General features: G+C 33.9%; 1 protein-coding gene across 4 annotated transcripts in view; it reads left to right on the plus strand.

Annotated features, from left to right (window-relative positions):
- Positions 1 to 21,182, plus strand: part of RICTOR (RPTOR independent companion of MTOR complex 2) — a 102,745-nt gene that overhangs the window by 25,011 nt on the left and 56,552 nt on the right. For 3 of the 4 annotated variants that reach the window (XM_081052972.1, XM_081052969.1, XM_081052970.1), the window contains exon 3: positions 10,835 to 10,932. In XM_081052972.1, coding sequence (XP_080909098.1) covers positions 10,835 to 10,932 — 98 coding nt within the window. Of the gene's footprint in view, positions 1 to 1,378; positions 1,463 to 10,834; positions 10,933 to 21,182 lie in introns of those variants that run through there. The other variant, XM_081052971.1, reaches the window with a different exon arrangement.

The following is a 21,182-nucleotide window of genomic DNA, read 5'->3' on the forward strand; positions in this document are numbered from 1 at the left end:
TTTCCTTTTATATTTGTAGGCATTGTCATTTAAAAATGTTGGTGTTTGAAAAATTTGAATGGGTCAAGGCAGTTACATTGTTAATTATGTAAATAGGTTTGTTCTTACCTTAGAAAGTGAGATTCCTTTTCAAAGCAATAGTAAGGTGTTTGGGGGGTATATTTTTTATTGTTTCTCAGAGTTGGAAAAATAGATGCATTTTAAAGCAGCATGATCTTTTTTATTTGTTCCTCTTTTACATTCCTCTTTTACATACGTCTGTACTATAGCTGTTGTTATAATTAATCATGAGATAGTATTTCATTGTAAATGCTTGTACTTTAATATTCACAGTTCTGATCTGGGTACTTCTTTTGCTATAAATCCCAGATTGTGAAAAGTCAAGTTAAAGTTGCAAATTCCTGTTTACTATAAAAGGAGAATAAATGTAGTCTATAATATCTAATAATATAACAAAAATGTTTTTAAATTCTTGTTTTTTAACCATTTATTGAATTTAGAAGTGAGTATATTATATGTATTGATCAATGAATTTTCACAAATTGACACATTTGTGAAACCAGCACCTAGATCAAGAAATTGGTATATTTTTAAATTTTTATGTATTTCCGAATAGTTCATTCATTTATTCAACAATTATTTTTTGAGTGGTTATGGTGTGACAGCCATTGCTCTTGGTATTAGGATGATATCACAGTAGTGAACTAAAACAGACTTGCGTTGTGGAGAGATAAATGTTAAATAACCATAAAAATAAATGTATAGTTACAAACTGGTGTGTACGTTGAATATATACTCTTGTATATAGGATCAGAAAGGTATGCCTTTTCATACTCTTGTATTGAAAGGCAGTATAATCGGGTACATTATAGGGTATTGTGTACTAGATAATAAGGGTAGACTCTGGAGTCACATTGTTTAAGTTTGAATATTATTGCCACTTCTGGTATTAATGTGACTTTAGGCAAAAGAACTAATGTCTTTGAGACTCATTTCTTAACATAGAGATGATGATGATGATAATAGTACCTAATACCACGAGGTGTGATTGAAAAATATGGTGAATGTTTAAATGAAAAATTCATTACAGTAAAAGACACATTGCCATTAATCCCCCTCAAAATAGTTGCTCTCGCTTCAAACACACTTATTTGTGTGTTTAAATTTAAACTTTAAATTGCCACTTTGTGAAGCAGTTCTGGAAGTCCTCTTTCCTGAGTGTCTGGATGTGCTGTCGTGGCTGCCTGGATGTCCTGAATCATTTTGAATTGGGGAAGAGCCAGAAGTGTCACAGTGCCAGATCTGGTGAATAAGGTGGATGAGGACACACCATAATGTTTTCATTTGACAGAAATTGCCATACCAGAACAATGTGTGACACGGATCCTTTGTTGTGATCACAAAATACGGTGAATGCTACTGCCGAGTGCCATCCAACAGAAAGGCAGGGATCTTCAATACGGTAAGTGGTGCATCAAACCTTAGTAACAGTGTGTGACAAGTTTCAGCTTGTTCAGTGCAGTCAGTTGGGTGTGAGCTACAGTTGAGAGAAGGTGTGTTTTAAAGTGTGCCATAAATAATCCTCCTTCATGACAACGCTCCATGTCACAATCACTTCTGGTATATGGCAATTTCTGTCAAAAACATTACGGTGTGTCCTCATCCACCTTATTCACCGGATCTGGCGCCGTGCGACTTCTGGCTCTTCCCCAAAGTCAAAATGATTCTGGACATCGAGGCAGCCATGACAGTGCAACTAAAGACACCAAAGAGGACTTCCAGAACTGCTTCAGAAAGTGGCAAGAATGATGGGATAAGTGTGTTTGAAGTGAGGGTGAGTACTTTGATGGGGAGTAATGGCAATGTGTCATTTACTATATAACAGTTGTTTTAATGTAAACATTCACCGTATTTGATCAGACCTCTTATGGTTGGTGAAGAGACTAAAAGAGATTATTCATATAAAAATATTAACACAATATTAAAGACTTTCTGTACTAGTAATTATTACTTCTGTGTCACTGGTTGTTGTTTGTTTCATATTGTAGCATATTCTTTGAAAATGAAACAGAAACATGTTTCATAGATTAGATTCTTCTGGAGTTCAGATTGAATAGTCCGAAGTGATATCACAGTCTAGTTAAATGACATTTTGGCAATCTCTATAAGCATGTTTCAAATTTCACTGTACATAAGAATCACTGGAGTGCCTGCTATAAATGCAGGTTACTGTAGGTCACTTTCATATTTGACTCTGGAATCAGTATTTCTTACAGTAACTCATATGTAAGGAACACAGTTTGAAAACCACTGGTCTATAAGTCTGTTTTTGATGCAGTCGAGTAGCTAATTATTTTGTCTCATTGTTTTAACATATAACATTGTAAGGTGTTTTTTGTTGTTTGTTTTGGTGCATAAGCTTACTATAAATGGTAAAATGTCTCCTCTAAACTTATATTTGCTCTAGGATTCCCTATTAGTAAATAGCCTCATACATCAATTTACCCAATTGAGAAACCTGGACTCATCCTTGATTCCTCCATCTCTAATCCATTATTGATGAAGTTTCTTACATGGAATATCTTTGTAACCTCTATTTAAACTTGCCTTTCTCCTTTCCTAGAGTCTGTTCTCCAAAGTTGTGTTTTTGAAACAGCTGGTCATGCTATCCACATGCCATTCTTAGTAATTACCCATTGCTCAAAGATATCTAAGTTTCTTAGTGATTTTAGTGATTTTATAAGGCCACTGGAATGCAACTCTCCTTTCCTTTGTTCCCTGTCATCTTGTTTTCTGGGAATACAGAATTTCTTGCTATGCCTTGAGTTCTTTGAGAAAATTACTGTATTTTTTCATGTTTCTATGTTGTTTGTATACTACTCTTTCCCATCTTATATGCCTAGAAGACTTGTTGTTTATGGTCAAGAATCACTTGCCATATTAATCCATCCCCAAATAACTGTCTCGCTGTCTTGAGCAGTCTTTCTTACAACCAGTGTTTATTGAGAACCTTCCATGTGCCTGGCATTGTGCCAGAGGCCAGTAATGCCTGTGAACAAGACAGACAGCCAGGTTTGCGTCCGCACTGGTCTTCCAGTCTAGTGAAATTTCTCCTATCAAGCACCCTTCTTTTATTTTGTTTTCATAGTATTTGATGTCTACCTCTTTATTACATTACTATTAAGTGTTTATGTGCCTTTCTTTTCCCATTTAATTTTGATCTCTAGGGCTGAGACCACATCTTATATGTATTAATTTCCTCACCTAGCAGTTGGCACAGTATATGGCATATAGTGAGTAATGGAATATACAATTGAATAAAACTTACAAATCTACATACAAATCTAATCCCAGGGTAAATCAAAACTATCCTTTATAGAATACATTTTTAAATAAAATACTTAGATTTTTAAAATTATATAAGTAATAAAATTTCTAAATATAATCTAGAGGGGAAACCTGTGTGCCCACTATATTGTTTCCACTGTATAACAGTGTCAGTGATACAGTTTTTTAAAGAACTTTGGGAGGAGTATTTTATCGTTTAAAGTTTAATTTTAAGCCATTTATATCAATTGTATTTATAATTTATATAAATTAGAGTGATTTGAAGTAAAGATTATAGCTTCTAATTATTATGTATTTATACAACTTTTAATAGAAGTTCTGTTCAAATGCCTCAGTAACTTTTGCCAGCTTACTTTGTTTATTTTTAATATTTTACACCTAGATCAATCCTTGTCTATATCTTACAGTTATAATATGTAATAACATGCTCATAATAGACCAATTACCAATTAAAGACATACTTTTTGTTCATAGAATTTTAAAATAATCGCATCAGCAAACTAAAAGATGCAATTTGTTTAATTTATCCAGTCAAAGGTATGAAATGATAAACCTTTGGCAGGGACCTTTTTCCCCTATTAGTATACGCGTATTAGTATTTCCCCTTTAAGTCATTCAAAATGAGCAGTCCTTTGGAATTCTAGAAAGGAAGGTGTATTTTTGTGTAAATAGAAAGAAGAAAGTGTGAAATGAAGTAACTTGACAGTCCAAAATTGACGTGGGGGGAAAAGAGATCCGAACCCTTGGGTGATTGGGAGGACAGTCTTAAAATAGTACCAGTTAGCAGAAGTTGCCTCATATCTTACTGCCATCGTCATTATAAGAGTGGGACACTGGTACAAGAACCCAAAACTTGTCTTTCAGTCTCTGGGAAAAGGAGATGGAGAACAGATCTAGTTTTAAGAAAATCTTATAAACAGTAGTTGAAATTTATCTGTATTTATGGTGATAGTATCATTTATAATACACCCTGGGATGTGTTAGGGAGTGAAAGGAGGTGGGGTAGTAATTACACTGGCACAATAAGTATAAATTGGAATCCAGGCAGATCAGATATATACTATTGTAACGGTAAGAAGAATGTGTTATGGGAACGTAAAGGGAGCTTGTAGGTTAGGGAAAACCTTTACAACATCTGAGCCAGACTTCCAAGAATGAGAAGGATTTCCCTCAAGTTGGGTAGTGAAACAGGCCATGCCAGGCTGAAGAAACCTAGTGCCATCTTGCTGTCTTGTAGCCCTGCCTCTTTTTAAATCATTCCCTCTCAAGAGATGCTTCATGTCCATCATTCTTCTGAAATAGTCCTGTGATAACATTAGTTTTTAGTACGATAAACCTAACATTTAAGAAAATTATAATTAAAATGATTTATTTGTAGTAGTGATTGATTGGTAGGTTTTCCTTGCCCATCTCTACTACAGTATTTCTATTTAAAACATGCCAATGATTAAAAGAACGTTATTATCTGCTACAGTTACTTGAGAGAAATATGATTATTTTCAGTCTGTAAGGGAAGATAATACTTATTCTGTATTCCAGATGGTTACAACAGACCAAATGGGTGAAAATATCAAAGAGGCTGATTTGGTTATCGGTATAAGAAAAAGTATTATAATGCTCTCTCCAAAAATGGAAGAGGCTCTCCTGGGAAGTACGTCTTCATTAGAGGTTGTTAAAAGGAAGGCCCTTTTCCTAGGATGCTGTCATTGGGATATCTTTCCCTACTGAATTACATAGCTCTTTGTTATTCATACCTGTTAGAATGTCAGGAAACGTTAGAGTGTGAAGCAGGGCTTCCTCATGTGTTGGATCTGTGGGTCAGGGCGAGAAGATGCAATCCCAGGGTCTTTGCTGTTGGAGGAGACAGATTTGCTGCTGGCCTTTGCAGAGAGGTAACACCAATGATAGTAATTTCCATTATTTTTAATCAGTTACGTCTGCTCACAATAATCAAATAATACTAAGGATATACCTAAGTACATGTCAAATTTATGTAGTCATGTTTAATTTTGTTGTATTAAATTCTTACTCATGTAGCATTTGTTCATATATATTCACAGTAAGTCACAAAAAATATTGTTCAACTCTGCTGTCACTCCTGTTTCCTCTTTGAAAAATTTAAGAAGGCAAATAAGATAATAAAAGTTTATACTTTAAAAATGAGCAAATCTTGGATCATGAAAGTAAAACACTAAAACATGTAACAAAAATTCATTAATTTAGACACACTAATATATGAGTTAAACATATGCTTCAGATACACACATACATTTCACTTGATTGATCCATAACAATTGTTTTTGCCAAACAAATAATAACTTCTAATTATAGTCACTACTATTACTGTTATGGACTAGGCACTGTATTAAGTTATACCTCACAATACATCTTGTAACAATGCTGTCAAGGTAGGTAATTATTATTTTCACTACAGATAGGAGAAAATGAATGTCCATAAGGTTAAGTGATTTAGCCAAGGTTACATGGTTTGTTGGTGAATAAGCTTCATTTGAATCCAGTTCTTTTTCATTCCAAAGTTTTTGTTCTTCCATTACTCCCAAACAGCTATACACCAGTAGTTCTTGGCCATTAATTTACTATGTGTACTTGAACCTAAATTTATGTAAAAATCAATTTTATGCTATATTTATTAACAGGTAAAAACATTAATATAGTTTAGTGCAGCATGTTTCAAAGCAGTATATATTAAAAATATTTTTAAATAAATGCCATTTACTCACACATATACATATATGTGAGTGTGTGTACACATACACGCACATACACAGATAATTAAGCTGGAGGGGAAATTAATGTGTGTGTGGTGCACACACACACACAGACACACAAAGGTTGCCAAAAAATGTATACACATTTTAAGAAATAAAAGAACTATTAAAATTTTAATACTCAATATATACAGATAACAAAAGATGGATACAAGTCACATTTGACTTCTGCAATTACGAGAGGTGCTCAAAGTGGTTCCCATCAGCATCCAGACACTTCTGATTACGGGGAACTACTGCTTGAGCAACATTGACCAATGTCCACTTTGTATACAGTTTTTGGCACCCCCCAGTATATATGTCAGTAGATATGTAGACAGATAGATAAAAGCTTTACTTACTGTCGTTTGCTCTTGGTGGTTTTCTGTATGTATGTGTGTATCTCTATACATATATGTTTGTATAATATTAAATGGCTGGATACTTAAGAGATGACTTCAGTTATTTCATCACCTCCTGAGAGATACATCAGGAACAAGCATAGGACTTACAAGTTATACAATAAGAGGAAAAGAGCCACTGTAATTCTAGTAGTTCTTTTGTGTTTTGCTTCCTTGCAGTTGAGTGTTTGGCCATCATAGCCAGCCAGCCACATTTTTTTTCTTCTTCCTTTGTGCAGCTGTGGGTTTCCTAAACTTCAAGGCTTCAGAGAATATCCTAGTAGATGATCTCATCTGTGCTTTATACTGCTAACATAGCACTGTGATCAGTAGTTTTGGAGAAGCTAAATTGGACACATTAAGTGAAAGTAGGAAGAAATAAAGAGAAGTAAACCTCTCCTTAAATTTCTTTTTGTTTCTCCTCCCATCTCTCTCTACCCCAATAAAAGCCACATTGATCTTGGCTTGCTCACTGCTCTTCCTAGTGTAAGTTCTGACTATGTAGCGTAGGAGTTGGCAAACTACAGCTCCTGAGCCAAGCCCATTTTATTAAAAAATAGCCACACTCATTCGTTTATGTATTTTCTCCTATTGCTTTCTTGGTACAACAGCAGAGTTGACTAGTTGCAACAGAGACCCTATTGTCTGCAAAGTCTAAAATACTTACTACATGGAACTTGACAGCAAAAAAAATTGCAGACTCTTGATCTAGCAGGTAAGGAAGAACCCAGGGGTTTTTCATCTCATTACCATAGGAACAGTGTAGCACATCAGTATTACATAGTATTTCATGTATAAAATGGCCCTAAAACTCTTTTGAATTGGTCTGGGAAGCAACATTCCTGGGAGGAAACATGTTTTGTCTTTCAGCAAATATATCATGAAGAAACTTTGAAATTCTTCCATCGTTGGGGGTTCCTGGTAATTATATAAAAGAGAAAGAGGTGAGGAGGGGAAGGAAGGAGAAAGGCTGGTTCATTCTGATTTGGATTGACTAACACCTGTATGATAGTGTGTTTTTGACAGGGGGTGAGAAGCCGGCATTGGGTCAAATGTCTAATGAATAATGATGTGAGAAACCGGCATTGGGTCAAATATGCCGGCTTCTCACCCCCTGTCCATTTTCAGATCATGTGCATGTTTTTTGTTTTATTGTTGATGGTCAGTTTTCTTCCACTTGTAGGTAAGGTCCGTTAAAGAAGGATCTGTCATGCTCATTGATGTGTTTTCAGTACCTAAAATGTAGCTGACCCTAATAGATGTTCAGTTAATAATAGATGTTCAGTTAATAATTCAGATATGAGATTTTATTTTGAATATGATTGTGTAACACGATTATAACAAGATTGTGGATTTTAAAAAAATGTCTACAACCAGTGTGTACCTAGAAAATAGGCATTAATTAGAAATATGAAAGCCTTTCTGAATTATGTATCTTCTCCGACTGATCATCTTAACTATTAGTCCTATCAGATCATTATGTAGTAATAAGTGTGTCATCACTTAAGTGAAACTTTTTGTTTGGTGCCTGACAACCTAATTATAAATTGATGTAAAATGGTTAGGTTATATATTTCCATTAGGTGAATGTCACACTGTCTTTAATCCTTAACTCTTTGTAAATTACTGTGGGTTCTAAATTACCTTAAGGGCGATTGTAAAGTTTTTATAAAATTCTCAAATATAGTTAAATCATTTTAACATCATTGGCTTATTTATAATTTTTCTTCCTCAGTCTCTCCAAACAGATCCCACTTATAGTAATAAAAAGATATTACTAAATATGAACAGCAACACATCCATGGTCCCTTGCAGTTCTTTTTTATTAGATTTGATCCCACCCAATGATGAGCTGTTTCATTCCACTTTTAAGATAACCTCAAAAGGGAGTCACTAATTATAAAGATGTATTCTAAAACGACTTAAAATTAGATTCAATTTCATTGGAGTTAAAAAGCATATTATCCAAAATTTGTAGGCAATGCTCTGAGAGTGCAGTGATCTCAGTATGTTGCTATTTCAAAGTGATTGGAAAAAGCTGGGATTTGTAGTGTGCTTAGTGGTTTGACTAACCACTTTGCAGTGTCATGGCTAACATCCAGTGAAACAGAATGGAAGAAGACAGGCAGATGCAAGCTGAATGTAAACTAGGACAATGCAAACAGTTTTACTTACTGAAGAAAACACTAATTCACAATAAATAGTTCTTTGATTTTATGTGAACAGATAAAAATATCAAAGGAAATTATAATGGCTCTTAAACTAAAATATCAGCCATGTGACAGTTTTTATTTTTTTAGATTGTGCTTTTGTTTGAAACAAACAGGATGCTGAAAATATTAATAGAAAAATAGCTTATAGAAATCTGAGTAAACTGACACTCTATTCCAGGGGTTGGCTAACTACTGACCACAGGGCCATATTTGGCTGTGACCTGTTTTTGTAAAGCAAGTGAGCTAAGATTGGTTTTTATACATTTCATAGCATTTTTTCCTTTAAATATTTAAATGTTCCACGGTCTTCTCATTTGCCTTGTTTCCCACGAAAAATCTGCTGTCATCTCTTGCTCCTCTCAGTAACTTCTTTTTTTTTTTTTTAATCTAGATGCTTTTAAGATTTTTCTTTACCAGTGGTTTTGAGGAATTTGATTTGATTATGATGTGCCTTGGTCTAGTTTTCTTCATGTTTCTTGTGCTTGGGGTTGGTTTTGCTTCTTAGATTTAATGGCTTATTTTCATCAAATTTAGAAAGTTTTCATCTATTATTTCCTCAGATAATTTTTCTGTCCCCCATTTCTTTCCTTTGAGGACTCCAAGTCCACATATTGTAATTATTAGGCTGCTTGAACCCCTATAGTTCATTGATATTCTTTTAATTTATTTTTTTTCTTTTTGTGTTACATTTTGAATAGTTTCGATGGCTTTGTCTTCCAGTTCATAATTCTTAACTTCTATAAAGGCTATTGTGCTGTTATTCCCATCCAGTATATTTTCATCTGAGATATTGTAGTTTTTATTTCCAGAAATTCAGTATGAGTACTTTTTACACCTTTCATGCCTCTCCCTAAGTTTTTGAACATGTAGACAGACTATAGTTATAAAAACTGTTTAAATGTCCTATTTTGCTAATTCTAATATTTGTGTCAGTTCTGGGTCACTTTCAGTTGATTTATTTACTGCTTATTATGGGTTATGTTTTCCTGCTTCTTTGCATGCATTCCTGATAATTTTTGAGTGGATGCTAAACATTGTTAGTTTTGCCTCATTATGTGCTTCATATTTTTCCTGTTCTTAGAAATCTTCTTGAGCTTTGGTCTGAGACATAGTTTAGTTACTTGGAAATAGTTTAATTCTTTGAGGATTTGTTAGGTGGGATCAAAAAAAATGTTTAGTCTGTATCTGATTTTTACCCACTATTGAGAAATAGTTTAATTCTTTGAGGATTTGTTAGGTGGGATCAAAAAAAAATGTTTAGTCTGTATCTGATTTTTACCCACTATTGAGAAATAGTTTAATTCTTTGAGGATTTGTTAGGTGGGATCAAAAAAAATGTTTAGTCTGTATCTGATTTTTACCCACTATTGAGCCAAGACTTTTCAATGTGGCTGTTAGGAAAAAGCACAGCTCCCTGTCCTGTAGGGTGCTCGTTCCTTTCGTTCTTTTGAGTGGTAATCTCCTGGCGCACAGGCACTGAGTGTTGCTGGACTGACTACCGGCAGGGTCCTTTGCTGGTCTTCAGAGGTTCTCCATCTGCAGTGCTCTCTTCTCGGATACTTCTTGGTCTCCTTGGACTGGGAGCTCTGTCTCTTCAACTCCAATAGTTTGTCTAGGTGTCTCCTCTCAGCACCAAGGCCTGAAAACTCTCCTAAGACAGTAAGCTGGAACAATTGTGGAGCACACTTGCATGTTTCTCACACATCATTGTTCTTTACTTCCTGATGTCCAGTGTCTTGAGAGCTGTCGTTTCATATAGTTCGTCCAGTTTTATAGTTGACTCAAATAGGACAGTATTTTTAGTGCCTATTTCTACATTGTAGCTAGAAGTGAAATTTGGGATGTTGAAATTTAAGGTTTGCTGGTATAATTCCAGGTGATGACAGAGTTGGACCATAGATATGAGTGGAGTATAGGTGTGAAGGTGATTGGATGAATCATCCACGTGGACCTTGAAGTCAGTCACCTAAGTAGATGGATTTCAGATAGAGTGAGACTTTAAACCAAGAGCCAAAGTTGTGAGGTTTTAATACTGCATGTTTTATATATTTGGTAAGGAAAATACTCTTAAAATTATGTTAAATTGTCTTGTCTTTTCTTCTAGAACCTTCTGATAACTTAAGAGAGATTCTGCAAAATGTGGCCAAATTGCAAGGGGTATCAAATATGAGAAAGCTAGGCCATTTGAATAACTTTACTAAGGTAAGTAACTTGAATCTTTATTAATATTATCATCTAAAATTCTTTGTTCCTTATTATATTTATTAGATGCTTCTTAACCATCATTAATAAGGAATTCTTGAGTATTCACTGAGAGGTAGTGCTTTTCCATAATGCTTCTCGTGGATTTTGTCATGTGTTTTTAAATTTAAAAGTGTATTTGAATAATGGGAGTGTTACATGCTTGTAGAAAATTTGGTAGGTTCAGAAAAGAATAAAGAAATAAAAAATCACTGAGAAGTCCATAATTCAGTCTTCACTGTCATTCACATAATGTATTTATTTATCTTGCCTTTTTACACTTATTTTTATGTGACAATATGATATATTTGTACATATGTACGTGTGTGGTTCATTTCACAGACATAATCTTAACTCCCAGAGAAATACTAGAACTTCCTCTCTCTTTCCCTGATACTCTATTTCCATTATCTGGATCTCAGTTAGAGCCCAAGATAAAAGTAGGGACCCTCGTCCCAAATAAATATTGACTTGATCTCTGTTAGCAGCCAAGAATTCCCGAGTTTGATGAATCGGTATGTTTTTGAGCCAGGTAATACTGGACAGCCAACTCTTAACATGCCTGTTATTTGAGGTGATGTCATAAATAGAAGTCAAAATAGATCCTTTGGGAAAATTCTTTTACCCATTTTAGTTTACTAAATATAAATTGTCCTGCTCCATTTTAAACATAGAAATAATTGTATGTTTTAACCCCTTCCTGCTCTCAGTGTGACCCATGGGTCAGTGGCATTGACGTGATCACCTTGGAGCTTGTTTGAAATGCACTCTTTTTGCCCCACCCTTGACCTACTGAATCAGAGTCTATACTTTAATAAAGATTCTCGTGAATTTCTGTGTACATTAAAGTTTGAGCAGCACTGTTTTAACCCTCCCAAATCTTTAATTCCTATCTAGTAATGAGACTGTGGCTTAGGTTTGATTTGATTTTATAGAAATAAAGGAGATGCGGATATAGTCACTATGTAACAAAATTGTTTTTTTCAATATGGCATTGTGTAATAAATATAAAATAGGTGAAGTTTTTTTTTCATGGTTAAGAAGCAAGTACATATGCATTTATTTTTCTTTAGTGAAGTTTTGAAATATTCTGGCATTTATTTTTATATAACAGATGAGAAAATTATTTTATGAGGGATGACGAAGTGATTTTTTTAAAAACAAATTTCAAAAACTTTGAATAGGTGCTTGTAAAGGGGTTTTCAAAAATATTCCTATGTGTGTTTTCAGTTTTAGGAATGTAATGAAAATCTTCAAATACCTTTTTTCAATGTGCTAGTCAGATATTGTCAAGTTTTTTAGATCCAAAGTTGTTTCAAGGTTGCAGAATGCATCTCTTGGTTTCACTTCCTTCTATTAAATTTCCAGTTGTATTTCACCGTTCTTTACTTGACTCTAATAAGTCTTACCACTTGCTCAGATTTACCTATTAAAAAAATAATAAAGAGGTTTATGTCCTGTTTGAACTCATATTTCTGTCATAATCAGGTTGACACCTAGATACGTAGTTTCACATCTCTTGATGACTAGGATTCTGAAAGTTGGAGGTAGATACAAGAATCCCACTGGCACCAGTGCAAGTCCTAAAGCAGTCTTAGAAATCTAGCTCAGCACTGTCCAGAAGAAATGTAGTCTGAGCTACATATGTCATTGTAAAACTTCTAGTAGTCACACTTAAAAAGTAAAAGGAAACTGAAATTATTTTAATAACGTTTTCTCTAGTCCGGTATATCCATATTATTATTTGATGTAATTAGTATAAAATATATTATATGGGATATTTAACATTTTTTCATACTAAATCTTTGAAATCAAGTGTGTATATTACACTTAGCGCACATCTCAGTTCTGACTAGCCGCATTTCCAGTGCCCATAGCCATCTGTGGCCAGTGGTACCAACCATAATGGACAGTGCACACACAGAACTTTTTGGAATAGGAGTGATTTAAACGTTCATCTCTAGGAATCTGTTGGACACCTTTCTTTTTTCTTATCTATTCCCCATTTCTGTCTAGTCACAAATTGTCTTGGGTTAGGGTCAGTTACCCTCTATTCCTTCCTTTTGCCCTCCTTCATTTCCTTTTTTTTCTGTCTTTGAGTTTTCCTACAGTATTTCTCTAAGTTGTTTTCTCCACTTGGTCTCTCCTTGGTTTGTGCTGTCCCAATCTCTTGTCCACTTTCTCCTTCCCTCTACTTTCCTTCTCCCCTCTCTTTTGCCTTTTCCCTTTCATTTCCTCCCACTTTACCCTTCCCTATCCACTTACGTTCTCTCCTCCCCTCCTTCCTTCCTCTCTCCTTCCCTTTCCCCATCGTATCACTGTAGAGTATAGAATCATTTAGCTTGGTAATGAAGGTCCTAGGCTTTGGGGTTTTTTGTATTGTTCGGTTTTTGTTTCCCGTATCCTTTCTTTATAATTTTCACATTTCCTTCTGGCCCTGGTGCTAGCTTATAGCAACCCTTTTCTTTGTTGTTTCAAATTACTTATGCACTTAAAAACCAAACAACCCAACTTTCTTGAATTTATCTATAATATGAGGGACGAAACCTTGAGTCAGGGTTTGAGGGGCTGTCCCGTTAGTGAAGGCCGCAAACATTGGGCTTAATACAGTCTGTTTGGGCTGCTTGGTGATAAAAGGGGAAAAGCATGAGCTTTATATCATGCAGAAGGGGACTTATCGCCTAGCTCTAACCCTAACTAGCAAGGCAATCTTGGGCTTATTTCTTTACTCTGAGGTAATCTTGTTGCCTCAGAGGCAAGGTCCCAATACAATGCCTGGCACATGATACCGGTATGTGCTCCATAACAAGTAGTGCCTTTCAACGGGATTGGGTTTTTGTTTTGTATTGTATTTTTGCCACTTTTCTAGTTTTTTGGCTGACTCCAAGGAGATGTGTTGGCTTAATAGCTTGAGTTGCAGATTGGTAAGCTGTTACTATAACAGGGTTTTTCAGTCTCAGCCATTTTGACTTATTTCTTTTGGGAGGCTGTCCTGTTCACTGTAGGGCGTTTAGGAACTTTCCTGGACTCTACCCAGGAGGTGCCAGTAGCCTACCTCCACCAGCTGCAACAAGCAAAAATGTCTCTAGATATTTCCAAATGTTTTCTGAGAGACAGAATTGCCCCGGTTAAGAACCACTGCTATAAATATAATAAATGTCTGTAGATTTTATTATAAAATTTCTCCAAATACCTAGCACAAAATAAATGCTTACTGAATTTAATCATAACATAATGTGTCTTTGAATTCATTTTGTTGGAGATGTAGGTTAAGTATTTACAGAGCTGGTATTCCTACAAAATATGTAAGTTTTTTTTCTTATAGACTAAAATTTAGAAATTGCCAGAAATCTCTTAAGAATAGCTCTATAAACTAAGAAAATAAGAAAAATAATCATGATGCAAGGAGACTCGTTAGTTAGGAGTTAGTTGGTCACCCTTCTCTGTGTTCCCATAACAGGTTATATATGACTCTATTAAATTTTGTCTATTATTATTTGTTGTGGGTTACTCTCATTAAACTGAGTTTCTTAAACACAACAAATACCTAGTTTTTATTTTTCTACTCTTGTATCCCTCTCTACCCCAAAGCCTGGCACATAACAAGTGTTTAATTAAAGGTATTATTGGGAAAGTTTTGCATTTTAAATATATTTTTGTTGTCTTAGCATTTGTTTTGTTCTTCGTATAAGCCTACCTGTTAGGATTAAGTTAATTTAGAAGATCAGTGGGGCTAAAATGTTGGTTAGGGTAGACTTCATCTACAGAATTAAACCTCCTTTTAAGGTATGAAGAAAGGGTGCTAGTGATGTGATCCTATAACCATGTGAATGTCACATGCCCATGCTTGCCTTCTGACATCATTTCACTAGATAAAGTAACGTGTATAACAGACTGCTGATGAATAGAATCTTAGTATTCTATTTTTAAAACTATCAACATGCTCTTAATCTAAAGACCTGCTTTTTAAAGATGAAAATATTTCACCTCTTTTACATTCTAAAAGTTCTGTTTTTCTATATTAAATTTCATATGTTCATATTAAAACCTCCAAAGGAATCTTTATTTTGTTGTTTTTAAAAACTTCAAAAATAGTATAAGCTAAATATAAAAAATTAAAGTGTTACAGAACAATATATGGTAAAAAGTGAAATTCCTTTCTCACATGCTTCCCATCCACCTCCCCACTCTGACAAAAATACCATTCTCCAGAGGTAACCACTAGAAGGCATTTAGCCTTCTCTGGTATAATTAGAAATGTGTGTGTGTGTGTGTGTGTGTGTGTGTGTGTTACTGAGTTATGAGAATAAAAGAGTTAAACAAAAAGAAATGTTTAATAGAGTGCTGTTTATTTACCATTTATTATATGTACATACACCAAGGTTTTTAATGAGATCATGAGATATATTCATTTTTAGTTTGTTTTTCCACATCCCAATATTTCATAGAATCCTTTCTTTTTCTATAAATATATATTCTTTTTTATATCTGCATATGTATGCATAGATGTGTGTGTATAGCCACACATACATTTATATGTATATGTATACAAACATATGCATACATACATATACCATAATTTATTTAATCATTCCATCTTTAAAAATATTTTTCCTACTTTTTGCATTAGTAATATACTGTTGTGTACTTCTTTTGTGCAGGATAGAATTTTAGAAGTGTGATGACTTAGCCAAGAGCATTAGTACTTTTATTTTAAAGCTACTTCTAAATTGCCCTCTGAAAAGACCAGGCTATGGAATTCTAATCTGTGATAAATTTTTGTAAGAAGTTTGGGCTATTGTTATCTGCTGTTTATTTAGGAAAACTATTCATTTAATCTTCAGAACAATTCATTTAACCTTCAGAGTAAAGTGGGAATAGCATTTAACTTCCTGGTTCTAACTGGTCTTTATATTTTAAAAATTAATAATTTTAATAAGCATCTCAGACATTTTTATTATCAAGACATGGTTTAGACTCTATTTTAACGTTGTCCAAATATAGTTGATAACCCTCTTTGAATATTTTGGCATTTATAAGAAAGTCATATAGATTAATTATAACAAATACATGGACTGATGCTGGACATGGATTTTAATCGGCAAAATATACCAGTGATATGTTATCAAAACCTTTATTTACCCTATTTTAAAATATTATGTACTAGTATTTGTTTTTTTGTGTAAAATATTTAACAATTACTCTCATAAAATGATTGTGGACTTTTTATGATATTGAATGCATAAGTTGGTTTATCAGTAGCAAGTTCAAAAAGCGTATTTCAAATGAACTAAACAAAATAAAAAGAAGTTATTTGCTGTCATGATGAGGAAGAACAAATGTTAGGTCCTAATTTCAGGCAAACAACACAGGGGTTGAAAAAATGTTAATTGCATTCTGTCTTTCCATTTCTCAGCTCTCTCTTTTTTTTTAGATTAGCTTCATTCTCAAACACTTTCCAAATGACTAAGATATCATCTTGACAGCTTTCAGTCCTAAAAGGAGACAGAGGGTAGCCTTCTCTTAACCATCTTCCACATGAACTCTCATGCTAGTATTTGGTCGCATTCAGCTAGGCATTGTAACTGATAGTAACAAAAACTCATGGAATGAGGAGCAATAGAACCCCAATGAAAAGTGTGAGTGAAGTCTAATAATGTAACATTTTAAGTTACTAGTTCTTATACTTTGAAAGGTCTTTAATGATTTCTAAGCATAATCAGTGATTTATTCGTCATATAACAAACCTATGTGACAGGGCAGGCAGTGTTACATTTTAATAACTTATCCGGGAGACAGAAAGTCACCTGTAATGGCTAAGATAGTAGTGAAGAAACTGGTCTTTAAAGATTAGTAATTCAATCAGTAGTTGAGGAAGGATGAGATTCCCATTGTTTAAACTCACCCATTCAGCATTCTTCTTGCTGCTTCTGCCTACCTCTTTCCTAGAATAAGTAAAAAGGTTTGCTTTGTGTTGTAGGTTTTTGTTATTTAAATCAGGAGATAATTAATAAAGTAGTGAGTCAGTCATTACAAGAATTTTGTATTAAAATAATTTATTCTTATTCCTGATATTTTGAAAATTATAGGCAAATTCCTGGTGATGAAAAGTAAAATTATATTTCTTTGATAATGAAAAATCAGAATCTTATTAATGTCTTTTCTGATTTCCTATTCCTGATATATGTGAGTTATTTACATATAGAAAATTTAGTCTCTGCTTGGAATAATTCTAATTCAAAAAGGATATTTGCATTTAAGACTGATCAGTAAGGCCCCCTTCTATAATTCTGGAAACAATTTGAAAGCATTTTTTAACCACCATTGAAAGTATAGCCCTAACATCTATTATTGCTGGAACATAAGCACGAATTATGACAAATGTCATGCAGGGTGTCATGTGGGGTCTCTGGTCCCACTGCCCACATTAGAACGCAGGACATGGTGAGGCCAAAAAGGAATGCCCTCAGAGCCATACCACTATATTCTCGCTGGCGGCCTGGTGAGACACACGAAGTAGGATCCACATGATCTGTAATCCACCGTCCACCTTTCTGTCTGTCAATCAGCCAACCAACCAGCGCTGTCACGGCAGTTACATCAGCAGCCAATTGGCCAACTGGCTACAGCCAATGGCCAACCATCACCCGAGCCAGCACCCTACCATGCAAGGCGAAGAGCTTGGAAACTGCTCTCTGGGACTCTGTCCCCACAGCAAATATGCTGTTTCGTTGTAAATTGTTCTTTTTAGTTGTTACTTGTGATTTTACAGTTTCTAACTTAGTGGACATTTTTCTCAGCAATGTTTCTTGCAATTGAAATGTATTGATATGAGATAGCAGAAAATGATACTCCTATCTAAATACTTTCCATATTGTGTGTATTTTTTGAGATCATAATAACTTTGATTTTTTTTAACTTTTCATCAAAACTACTAACTCTAGCAAATGATAAATGGTGAACAATCGTATATTTTGTGGTCTGAGAAGGTAGGTAATTTGGAAATTATATTCTCTGAATCTATAGGGTTTTTTTTTCAAGGCTATTTGACAAGTATGAAAAAGATAATGCAGGAAATGATAATCAAGTACACACTTAGAGGAGAAACCAACCCTTGACAGGACAAGACTTTGTATACTTTATTTCTAGAATTTGAAAACATTTCATTTTAACATTTTATAGCAGAATGGAAATACTGCCTTTTTAGAAATTGAATTGATACATACAAATCATTGTTTTAAGAAAGTAACGTTTTTCTCATTTTACAACATTTTGTATGTTGATATGATCAAATTCTAAACTTCGCTTTTCTATTAAGTTTATGAATTAGAATATGTCCAAAGTCTCAGTAATCATAACACCTTGGTAAACCGTCCTATTTTTCTTTTTTATTAATATATGGTACCATATGGTAACAATGCTAGTAATCTGGAATATCTGGGAAATCTCAAATAAATACTAACTTATTTTTAGTAGTGATAAACATAGTTTTTTGTGTGTTTTCATCCTTTGAAATGGGCAATTTTTGGATGCGTGTTTTTAGTTAGGTCTTTTGGAGAAAATGATAGTTAAATTCACTTATTTTATGTGTATATAATCAGAGTAGTTCTGCAGACTCTTGATTCATACAACTTTTGAGGCTAGAGAAATGAAGTAAGATAGTAATATTCAGTTATTCTTTTAAAAAAATATCCAATTCCCCTTCCCCCTATGCAAATAATTACATAATTGTAATACTGTTTTTCACAGTGGGTTCTGAACTCAGACTGGTTTGGTCTGATTTCTGGCTTTACCACTTACTAGCCTTGTGGCCTCGGGAAGTCATAGTACCACCTCTAAGTCTCAGTTGTCTTCATTTATAAAAATATTACTTATTTTCTAGGGTAGATAAGGTTGTCAATCAATGTTACTTCTGTTACTATTCATAAATACTATGTATAGTATTTGTGTATGGTGTGCGTGTGTGTGTGTGTATTATACCACGCCCAGATTATGTAAATAATACATGTTCATTGTAAACATTTATAAAATGCAGAAAAGCAAAGAGGAAAATAAATCACCTGTGATTGTACTTTAATTTTTGATTTAAAATTTATGTATAGACTTTCTAAAACAAGTATCTTTAAAAATTTATATCTTTTTTAAAAATGTGTGTATTTTAGAATGTTTTCCCTTGCTTACCAGTGCACTATGCATGTTTTTAAGTGTTATATAATATTAACAGTTGCGTAAGATTCCTCCTTTATGCACATTTTGTTTCCATTTCCTTACTATTGTCAATATTGTTATGAGTATCTTGTGCTTGAACATTTTTGATTTTAGATTATTTACATTTTAGATTATTTTAACATAAATCACCAAAAATAGATTCTGCTCCCAGTGCATTTTTCAGTTTAGTTGACAAAATATTTTCAGTTTCTAATCCAATCAGCAATTTGTTTTTTTTCTTTTCTGGTATAATCATGTTTAAAAACAATTTCTTGCCAATTTGGTAAGCTTTATTTTAAATGGCATTTTTTGGTGTATTTGATTTAAATTTTAGGAAACAGAAATATGTCATATTTATTTATCAATTTTATTTCTTCAGTAAATTCTTTGTAATTTTCTTTGTCTCTTCTGAGAAGTCTTTCCCCAGTCTGTTTAGACCTTTTACGTTGTAAGGGCCTTCCTTTATTACTTGGCTAGATGAGTGTGGGTGTTAATTTGTTGAATTGTGTCCCCCTACCCCAATGCTTTTGTTGAAATTCTAACTCCCAGTGCCTCAGAATATGTCTGTATGTGGAAATACAGTCTTTAAAGAGGCGATTAAGGTAAAATTAGGTCATGTGGGTGATCCCTAATCCAATATCCCTGCTGTCCTGGTAAGAAAAGGAGATTAGGGCACAGAGACACACAGAGGACAGACCTTATAAAGGCACAGAGAGAAGCTAGACATCTACAAGCCAAGGAGAGACTGTCAGAACAAAGGAACTCTGAAGATACCTTGATGTTGGACTTACAGCCTCCAGCATCATGAGAAAATAAATTTCTGTGTTTAAGGCACCTGGTCTGTGGTATTTATTATAGCAGCCCTAACAAACTAATACAGGGCCTTAATCTTTTGCCTGTCATGTTTTTGCAAATTCTTTTGACTAATATCTTATTTAACTTTTAATTTTAGGTATGTAATTGGTTTTTTTAGAGGTAGAGAAATTTTCCTCTTTTGTCTCAAAGCTTAGGAAACCTTACATTATTTTTAACTATATGTATAGAAAAGTTCTCCTTCTCAATTTTTAAGTACTTACAAACATGTAACTAAACACAATAAAAATAACAAAAAATATTTATACTCTTGAAAGTCTAAAGCTTCTTTGTTTATCATACTTCAGAATTTCAAGGATTTTATGGGAATACCAGTGCACCATTTTTGATAAAGACCTATAAAGAAAAGCTTTTTAGCTTGTTTTGCCTACTTACCTATATACACAGCATTTTCCCGCCATACAAAGTGATCATTTTTAGTCTTCATCCCTGCTATGATAGTATTGCAGTATCTGAGAGCTACTTTATTCCTATCCCTACCTTGTTCTATTTGGAACATCTCCATCTTTTTTATTTTTTTGCTTCTAAAGATAGTGGATAGGAATTTTTACAAGGATCCTAACAATAGGATAGTGAACTTGTATCATTAGCTTTTTTTGCTACAGGGTTGTGCCCGATATACAGTTGACTCTTGAACAGGTGGGAGTTAGGGGTACTGACCTCCCCCCACCATGCAGCCAAAATCTGCATATAATTTTTGACTCCCCAAAACTTTACTAAAAGCCTCCTGTATATTATGGTATATATTTTATGGTGGTAAATGATAAACTAGATTAGTATCTACATATATGCTGCATATATTTAATTGTTTCTTGATATTTCTAGGCCAGGTGGTTTGTGAGTTTTTTCAAATTGTTGCAAATTTCTAAAAAATTTTCCAATATATTTATTGAAAAAAATCCACATATAAATGGACCCACACAGTTCCAACCTGTGTTGTTCAAGGGTCAACTGTACATTATTGGATCCTCTTCTTTCCCAGAGGCAGATATGATAGTCACTTTGGTTGGTTAATTTTGTGTTGTTAAAATATTCATAACTTCATATTGAGGAAGGATAATAATAACATTTGGAAACCCTTCTGGTTCTTCAGTGTTAATTAAATGACAATATCCTTCAAAAACTAAAGT

The sequence above is a fragment of the Rhinolophus hipposideros genome, assembly GCF_964194185.1.
Source record: "Rhinolophus hipposideros genome assembly, chromosome: 7".
Taxonomy (NCBI): domain Eukaryota; kingdom Metazoa; phylum Chordata; class Mammalia; order Chiroptera; family Rhinolophidae; genus Rhinolophus; species Rhinolophus hipposideros.